Here is a 9,633-nt window from a genome sequence, read left to right as displayed (position 1 = left end):
AAGCACTGGTGTGCCTCTGCCCAGGGCTTCCCGGCCCTCAGCTCACATCAGCCCTCGCCAACGGCGAGCCATCACTGTGGAAGCCATCTGCGAGAACAACTCAGGTCCAGCACCACCCTACAGCATTTCCAACTTCTCCATCTACTTGCTCTGCCAGCACACCAAGCCTGCCACTCCTCAGCCCCCTCCCAGCACCATTGCCATCTGCCAGACAGCTGTGTGGTATGCAGTCTCATGGGCACCAGGTGCCCAAGGCTGGCTACAGGCCTGCCATGACCAGTTTCCTGATCAGTTCCTGGAGGCAATATGTAGCAACCTCTCCTTTTCAGCCCTGTCTGGCCCCAGTCGCCGCCTGGTAAAGCGGCTTTGTGCTGGTCTCCTCCCACCCCCCACCAGCTGTCCTGAAGGCCTGCCTCCTGTTCCCCTCACCCCAGAGATCTTCTGGGGCTGCTTCTTGGAGAATGAGACCCTGTGGGCTGAGCGGCTGTGTGGAGAGGCGGGTCTGCAGGCTGTGCCCCCCAGCAATCAGGCTTGGGTTCAGCATGTGTGCCAGGGCCCTACCCCAGATGCCACTGCCTTCCCACCCTGCCACATTGGACCTTGTGGGGAACGCTGTCCAGATGGGGGAAGCTTTCTGATGATGGTCTGTGTCAATGACACCGTGTATGAAGCCCTGATGCCCTTCTGGCCTTGGCTAGCAGGCCAGTGCAGAATAAGTCGTGGAGGCAATGACACTTGCTTCCTAGAGGGGCTACTGGGCCCTCTTCTGCCCTCTCTGCCACCACTGGGACCATCCCCACTGTGCCTAGCCCCGGCCCCCTTCCTGCTTGGCATGCTATCCCAATTGCCACGCTGTCAGTCCTCTGTACCGGCCCTTTCCCACTCCACACGCCTACACTATCTCCTGCGCCTGCTGACCTTTCTCCTGGGGCCTGGGGCTGGGGGAACTGAGGCCCAGGGGATGCTGGGTCAGGCCCTGATGCTCTCCAGTCTCCCAGACAACTGCTCCTTCTGGGATGCCTTCCGCCCAGAGGGCCGGCACAGTGTGCTGCGGACCATTGGGGAGTACCTGGAAAAGGAGGAGCAGCCAACCCCACTGGGCGTTGAACCTACTACCAGCCCCAGCTCTGGTATAAACAAGATGGAGCTGCTGGCCTGCTTCAGTGTGAGTGGTCTGTCAAGGGGGAAACCCCTGGAACAGAGGGAAGGGCCTCCAAATGAATTATCTAATACTGAGAGGTAGCAAGTAGTGAAGTATAGTGGGTTAAGCCCACAGCTCTGGAATCAGACAGGCCTGAGTTCACATCTTAGTTCTGTGATCAACCTTGGACAAGTTGTTTAACCTTTCTAAGCAATATTTTTTTTCAACTATAAATGAGGGAAAATAACAGTGCCACTTTTTTAGGGTAGTTGTAAGAATTATATAAGATAATACATGCTGTGGGGTTATGTACATAGCATGACACATAAACATGCAATGTTATCTCATTATTTCTGAATCTTTGACTCTCCCCCTTTCTGCTCCAGAAAGGAAAGGTATCAAGTTGGAGGGATCTGACTCTGTCCCTAGAGAGTGAGAATTGGAGACTGGCAAATACAACAAGATAAGGCAGAAATGAGAAAAGTTCACGGCACTGACAAGTCAGACAACTTGGGTCCTGGGTTCAATTATGTCACAAATTAGTGTGGTAGTAGGAAAATCATTTAATTTAGGTTTTCTCGGCTTCTGTTTCTTCTTTATAGAATGAAGGGGCTAGAATATGTAAATACAATAATTCATTTATTGGGTTCCCCATTGTATGTAAGGTACTTTGCTAGGTTATGTAGCATGTGTAAAAATTCCTTACTCCACCTTTCTCAAGGTAGGGCCCACCGTTCTCAAGCCCTGTGTCCAGTGAAATGGGATTAGACAGATTCATAGTTTTGGTTTGGATCTACAAGTATTTATTTATTGAGCCAACAATGGACCTGGCATGGAAAAAGATACAGGAGAAGTTAGAGACATGATGCTGGCCTAAAGGAGTTTAATATCTGATGAGACACACATACTAGCTTCAGATGAAGGACAAGCATGTAGCAAGTGGACTTGGAGTGCCTAGGGAAGCTTCAGGAGGACAAAGGAGACAGCTCTTGGCAACTTGTCTGTCTCTCCACCAGCCCGTGCTATGGGATCTGCTCCAGAGGGAGAAGAGTGTTTGGGCCCTGCAGATTCTAGTGCAGGTAACAGATGGAGGGTCACATGGATGGACTGGGCAACAACTGAGGCCTGAGGTCTCCTGCCCAGTGAGGCTGTGCCCACAATAACTTCCTACTCCCAGGCATACCTGCACATGCCCCCGGAAAATCTCCAGCAGTTGGTGCTTTCAGCAGAGAAGGAGGCTGCCCAGGGCTTCCTGACGCTCATGCACCGTTCCTGGGCCCAGCTGCAGGTGAGTATAGAGGAAGGGGCGGGGGGAAGGCTGGAGGGAAACATCAAGGAATCAAGAGCACCTGGAACCTGGTGTGCAGATGGGCTTGCCCAGTGGAAGGAGGAGCTCAAAAGGAGATGGCAAGGATACTGAGCATCTCCAGAGCCAGCATCCATTCCTGTGCCCCCACAGGTGACACCATCTGAGGAGCAAGCCCTGGGTCGCCTGACAGCCTTGTTGCTCCAGCGGTATCCACGCCTCACCTCCCAGCTCTTCATTGACCTGTCACCACTCATCCCCTTCTTGGCCGTCTCTGACCTGATGCGCTTCCCACCATCCCTGTTGGCCAACGACAGTGTGTAAGTACCCCACACCTTTCCTCCTGATCTTGTTAGGGTTAGGCCAACTCCATTGGCCTAGAGCAGCCCCTTCCTGAAATCTTCTCTATTAAAATTAGGGAGAGTCTCCTTCTTATCCATGAGAGTGGGGCTGCAGAGTGTGGGGAGACAACAGAGTCAAAGATTAATACCCATTGCTCTCCCCAGCCTGGCTGCCATCCGGGATTACAGCCCAGGAATGAGGCCTGAACAGAAGGAAGCTCTTGCAAAGAGACTGCTGGCCCCTGACCTGTTCGGGGAAGTGCCTGCCTGGTCCCAGGAGCTACTATGGGCAGTGCTGCCCCTGCTCCCCCACCTCCCTCTGGAAAACTTTCTGCAGCTCAGCCCTCACCAGGTATGACATGACTTTCTTAATTTGATTAGCCCATCTTCTCCTAGGTGGGACAGGAGTCAGTAGCATGTATCCTGGTGAGTTCTTCCTCACAAGTGTCCCACAGTGAACCCAACATAAGCTGACCCTCCTGATCTCAGATCCAGGCCCTGGAGGATAGCTGGCCAGCAGCAGGTCTTGGACCAGGGCATGCCCGGCACGTGCTACGAAGCCTGGTGAACCAGAGTGTCCAGGATGGAGAGGAGCAGGTGCGCAGGTAAGCGGTTGTGGGATCAGTGATCAAGGCCAAATTGGGAGAGAGGCTAGTGCAGCTGCCATGGTGGGTTGGGGGCCTAGGAAGGAAGGGGCAAGAAAGTAGGCTGTGGCCCCAGGCTGTGTAGGGCTCCAGGACAGAAGCCTATCTATGGTACCCATATTTCCTAGTTTAGCAATCAGAGTGCCTACTCCATATTCCTACATGGTCCCTACCTTAGTGCCAGCTTCAGTGACTACATGAAGGCCAGCTTCATGCCCTTCTCAGGCTAGGGTCCCTCGCCTGTTTCCTGAGCCCTGAGGAGCTGCAGAGCCTGGTACCCTTGAGTGATCCAATGGGACCAGTAGAACGGGGGCTGCTGGAATGTGCGGCCAACGGGACCCTCAGCCCACAAGGACGGGTGAGCCCCTTGACACAGGCCTACAAGAGTCCAGGCTTTCCTTGGGTCTGTGTGGATGACATACCCAGTCATCTCAACCAAGCTTGGGCACATCAGTGCCAGCACTCCCCCGACCTCTACCACCTCTGTTCCTTATTCCATGGTCATCCTTATCTGTTACCACCTCTTCCTGACCTGATGTCATTTGGTCTATGATATCCCGAACATACCCTCTGACATCTTAAACCCTATCTGTTCCTATCCCGTCTTTGGTCCTAAGCCCTAGCCCAGGCCCTGGGAAATCCATATGTGGAACTAGAGAGGAAGTTTAAGGTTCACTTGTCTTTTCTCTCCAGTTCCAAACCTTCTTTGGTTACAGGTGGCATATGAACTTCTGGGGGTGTTGCGCTCATCTGGAGGAGCTGTGCTGGGTCCCCGGGAGCTGCGGGTCTGGGCCCCTCTCTTCCCTCAGCTGGGCCTCCGCTTCCTGCAGGAGCTGTCAGAGCCCCAGCTTAGAGCCATGCTTCCTGCCCTGAGGGGCACCAGTGTCACACCAGCCCAGGTGGGCCTGTCTCATTCTCTAGCATCTACCTTCCACCCCCAGGAACCCACTCAAGAGAATAACATTCAGGGATACCACCAGCTTCCCTGGAGCCTCCTTTTTCTCTGTCCCAAGAAGGACTCCCTCATCCTTCTTCCTCAGATCAAGAAGAGCTCAGAGCCAGGGTAGTCACTGGGGGTGATATTGAGGGAGCTAGACCTTTTAGAGGGTAGGTCCTAGGATGCTAGGGCTACCAGGTCCTGGCTACCAGGACCTGAGAGCTGTTGCTTCCTGTCTCATCCCACCTTAGGCTGTGTTATTGCTTGGACGGCTCCTCCCTAGGCATGATGTGAGTAGCAGCAACTTCTCAACATCTCCCAGAGGTCCCTGTCCCCCTTTCCTTGGCTCTCACATCTGCCCCTTCTTCCCTCTCAGCTCCTCAGACCTGCTGCCCTGCTGTACTGTGATTGTTGTCTTCCCAACCACCCAGCTTCTCTTCTTCAGGACTCTTGTCTCTTTTGCCCCCCAGCTGTCCCTGGAGGAACTCTGCTCCTTGCACCCTCTGCTGCCAGGCCTCAGCTCCCAGACACTCCAGGCCATCCCTAGGCGAGTTCTGATTGGGGCCTGTTCCTGCCTGGCCCCTGAACTGTCACGCCTCTCAGCCTGCCAGACCGCAGCATTGCTGCAGACCTTTCGGGTATGAGAGTAGCAGGGAGGATGAGACATTCAGGGATGTGGGCTCTGGTTAAGAGGAGGGCATCTTCCCTGCAGCCAGGGAAGGCCTCCCAAACCTTCCCACTTCCTTACACACACACACACACACACACACACACACACACACACACACACACTGCTGATTCTCATGCAGGTGAAAGACGGCGTTAAAAACATAGGTACAACAGGTGCCAGTGCAGCTGTGTGTATCCCTGGTCAGGTACGTGTGGGATCTCCCAACTAAGCTCCTTTCCATGTCCTAGGGCAGTTTCATATGGCTGGTGCTGCCTCATATGCCCCCCCCCCTCTGCAATGGCCCTGAGAGTCCAGGTTGACTCTGTTTCCATCAAGACATTAGCAAGTCTCCCAGTTTCAGATACAGGAGAGTACAATGTCAAAACCAGAAAGGTCTGAGAAATATTCCAGGCCAACCACCCTGCTTTCAGATAAAGAGACCAAAGTTCAGAGAGGCTAAGGGACTTCAGTTCATCAGGTGCCTAAATAGCAGCAATACTTGACCACATCTGCCTTCATTGTGAGGGCTCTCAAGGGTGTGCTGCTATAGTGGCACATGCCATCCACCCTTACTCCAGCTTTGGTCTCTTCCCACTCCCGTGATTCCCCTCTTATCTATCACTACTCTGCTACACACATCCCCACCAACAGCCCATCCCCACCACCTGGCCAGACTGCCTGCTTCCCCTGCTCCCACTGAAGCTGCTACAGCTGGACTCCGCAGCTCTTCTGGCTAACCGAAGGCGCTACCGGGAGCTGCTCTGGTCTGAGCAGCAGGTAATTCTCTCCAGTTACCCCAGAACTATCCTCTATGTTCCACCTCTTCTACCTGTCAACCCTACACTGGGCAACGTTATCCCCAGCGTCCTATATAATGTGACTTACTTTGCTTTATTCCTTCTCCCTTCTCTTTTTTCCTCCATTCCCCATGCCCCTCCGTCTCCAAGAGAGGAGTGTACATTTGGGAGAGTAGGAGGCTGGCGGGACCCGTAGGGTGGGAAGGGAGGGCTAGGACCAAAGCACCTTAGGTCCTTGGGCAATATCTCTGCTGGGGGGTGCTCCTCTTTCTTTCTCTTGTAGGCACAGTTTCTCTGGAAGAAGATGCAGGTGCCCACCAACCTGACACTCAGGAATCTGCAGTGAGTAACTTGTGTTGAGCAGTGAGTTTAATTCCACTAACATTTTTTGAATGCTTGTCATGTTCCAGGCCCCACTTGATATGCAATGGGACATGTGGGGATGAATGATGCATAGTCCCAGCATGTGGGCCTTCTTTTGGCTCCTCGTCCCTTTACTCTCTTGTCCTCCACAGCACCACACCTATCCTGACTAGTTTAAGGTATTCAGAAAGCCTAGGTCCAGGCCCCATCCCTGATACCTGTTCACAGCTTTGGGCAAGTCATTTCATCTCTCTAAGCTTCAATCTTCTCCTTCTGTGGAATGAGAATTAAAATAGTACCTATCTCATAGGATGTGGTTATGAAGATTACATAAGGTAAGGCATATAATGTACTTAATATAGTTCCTGGCCCAGTGAAATCTCCCAATAGATATTTGCTGTTGTTAGTTTTAATCCAAGGTGACTTCAGAGCTACTGCCCAAGCAGCAATAAACAGGAACAAGTAAGTATCACTTTACTTCTACCCACAGTAAAGGAATCATGAGCTTCAGAATCAAAAGATGTAGCTCTAGGCTCAGTTTACCATGTTTCTAATAGAAAGATGATAGGAACATCATGACCTCTGTGAATGTTTTATTTTCCTCTCTGATAAACAGTGATGATGTTGTGGGGGAGCCAATGAGAATATCTATGAAAAAAACATTTCTCAAACTGTAAATTACCATAAAAGAACTTCTGTACTTGTGTTGAGAGTATCAATATCAAGGAGCTGACAGACCACAGCATGTGTTGAATGATCATATACCCACTCACACACCTACAGGGCTCTGGGCACCCTGGCAGGGGGCATGTCATGTGAGTTTCTGCAGCAGATCAACTCAATGGCAAACTTCCTTGAAGCAGTGCACATGATCTATCAGCTGCCCACCGGGGTTCGAGGAAGCCTGGTGAGAGGGATGCTTAAGCATTAATGGGAGCAGGGAGGCAGGGACTCCGGGTACAGAATTCAGCCCCTATGCTTAGCTCTATCCTGACCTGTTTCCCCATCCTGTACTACAGAGAGCCTGTATCTGGTTGGAGCTACAGCGGAGGATGATGATGCCAGAGCCAGAGCTGGCAACCCTGGGGCCAGAACTGAGTGGGCTAGACACCAGGCTACTCTTAGATTTACCGTAAGTGCTACAACTGGAGACACTGGATCCTTAGAAGTCTCAACATGGGGAAGAAGATCTGCCCTTAGGAAATGCCCTTACAGGGATGGTTTTCTGTCTGGTGGTTCTCTGACATCAGTTATAGCCCAAAGCAGAGGATTCTAGTCAAAGTTGCTCTATGTATTGACTGGCTCCTAGAACATGGCCCCAACATGGGACAGCTGACAGTGGGCACTATGATGTGGGCTGCCAAACAATCATAATATAACCTAAGCCACATTAATAGAGATAGAGTATCTGAGCTGAGGGAGTCAATGGTCCAACTCTGCCTTAGAGGATTGTAGTCTGCTTAAGCTACCATGTTGTGAGGATGTTCAGTGGAGTACAGAAAGAGAACTTGTATGAAACATGATAAATGCCTTCAAATATCCCAAAGGCTATCAAATAGAAAATAGATTGGCATGTCTCTTTATGTCTCTATTGGGCATCATAAGGACAAGTGAATAAAAATCAGATTTTTGAAAAATATAAGGAAAACTGATGTAGCAAATTCCCAACATCAGAGTTATTCAAGCTTAGGCTGGATGGTCTCATGGCAGGAATGTTGTTGAACACATTTAAGGTATGGATAAGGGTTGTGGGGAGAGAAAATTCATGAATGTAAGGTCCTCTTAACACAGAGACTCTAGGAGTTTATGAGTATCTCTCTCATAAACTCCTTTCTCATTTTACCCCCATCCTTACTCCATTGTCATCTGAACTGTAAGTCAGAGTAGCCTTTTCAGCTGGTATTTAGTCTTCCTAGGAATGAGGTGATGGTAAAAGCAGTTAATTCCATCCTTACATTTTTATAGGCCTTTCCACGGATTATGGCTTTTGTGCTATGCAGCCTATTTCCAGTTCCAGAATTGGCAGCCCTAGATAGAATACACTTCTGAATCTTGGGCAAAAGCACTTTTTAAAAAGCCATTCAAATCTGTTTAAATTTATTGGTTCTTGGAGATAATTTAAAATCCCAAGGACCTAGATAAGTTTCTAGGCCATGAGTTGGAAGACATGAGTTTCTCATCTGTGAAAGAGGAATAAGGAAAGTACCTGTTTTACCCCAAAGTTTTGTCATAAGGATCAAATAAGAGAATACCTAAAAGGGTTTGGTAAACTGTGTAGTACTATGTAAATGAGAGAGGACTTCCTCATAAAAACTAGGAGAAGGGTGACCCTGTGGAAAAAAAAGGACTTGGGAGTAAGATCCCATCATCTCTGTGAGCTGGTTTTCTAATCTATAACATGGAATTTTTTAAAGTTTATTTTTATAAATTTTGAGAGATAGAGAGAGAGAGAGCAAGTAAGGGAGGGTAAGAGAGAGGGAGACAGAATCCTAAGCAGGTTCCACACTGTCAGCACAGAGCCTAATGAGGGGCTCAAACGCATGAACTGTGAGATCGTGACCTAAGTTGAAGTCAAGAGTCAGATGCTTCACCAACTGAGCCACTCAGATGCCCCAAATGGGGAGAAATTTTAATGATATTTAATATTTTGGACTTTTCATTCCATGAGATGAGGTAGGATCATTTGTCATTTCTCCTGAAGAAGACTAGAAATATGTCACACTCTTTTTGTTCTCTCCCTTTAAACACAATGAAGGCACACTGTCTGGGGCAGTTTAATATCAGATCCTGTGCAGGGCCAGAGGGTTTTGTCTGATGTTACCTCTGATCTGGGCAATGTGGCATTCTGTAGTCCTTTATCAACAGGACTCATTTCTTTTTTTTTTTTTCATAATATTTTATTGTCAACTTGTTTTCCATACAACACCCAGTGCTTTTCCCCTTAAGTGCCCTCCACCATCACCACCACCTCTTTCCCCCCCTCCCCCTTCCCCTTCAACCCTCAGTTCATTCTCAGCATTCAATATTCTCTCAAGTTTTGCATCCTTCTCTCTCCCCAACTCTCTCTCCCTCCTCCGCTCCCCCTGGTTCTCCATTAGGTCTCTCTTGTTTTCCTGCTAGACCTATGAGTGCAAACATATGGTTTCTGTCCTTCTCTGCCTGGCTTACTTCACTCAGCATGACACCCTCAAGGTCCATGCACTTTGCTACAAAGGGCCATATGTCATTCCCTCTCATTGCCATGTAGTACTCCATCGTGAATATATACCACATCTTCTTGATCCATTCGTCAGGTGATGGACATGGGCTCCTTCCATGTTTTGGCTATTGTTGACATTGCTGCTATGAACATTGGGGTACATGTGCTCCTATGCATCAGCATTTCTGTCTCTCTTGGGTAAATCCCCAGCAATGCTATTGCTGGGTCATAAGGG

At 49.7% G+C, this 9,633-nt stretch overlaps 1 protein-coding gene across 1 annotated transcript in view; it reads left to right on the top strand.

Moving 5' to 3' along the window:
• The window catches only part of STRC (stereocilin), a 16,684-nt gene that overhangs the window by 1,972 nt on the left and 5,079 nt on the right, over positions 1–9,633 (top strand). Inside the window, 15 exon segments of the mRNA XM_029952238.1 lie at positions 4–1,165; positions 2,158–2,220; positions 2,319–2,429; positions 2,601–2,767; positions 2,954–3,140; positions 3,278–3,393; positions 3,658–3,790; positions 4,149–4,331; positions 4,621–4,659; positions 4,840–5,007; positions 5,179–5,244; positions 5,691–5,816; positions 6,120–6,178; positions 6,983–7,106; positions 7,219–7,367. Of these exon segments, the coding sequence (XP_029808098.1) occupies positions 4–1,165; positions 2,158–2,220; positions 2,319–2,429; positions 2,601–2,767; positions 2,954–3,140; positions 3,278–3,393; positions 3,658–3,790; positions 4,149–4,331; positions 4,621–4,659; positions 4,840–5,007; positions 5,179–5,244; positions 5,691–5,816; positions 6,120–6,178; positions 6,983–7,106; positions 7,219–7,367 (2,853 nt within the window).

This window comes from Suricata suricatta, chromosome 9, assembly GCF_006229205.1.
Source record: "Suricata suricatta isolate VVHF042 chromosome 9, meerkat_22Aug2017_6uvM2_HiC, whole genome shotgun sequence".
Taxonomy (NCBI): Eukaryota; Metazoa; Chordata; class Mammalia; order Carnivora; family Herpestidae; genus Suricata; species Suricata suricatta.
The sequence above is the reverse complement of the archived record's forward strand: the minus strand, read 5'-3'. Positions and strand labels throughout refer to the sequence as shown.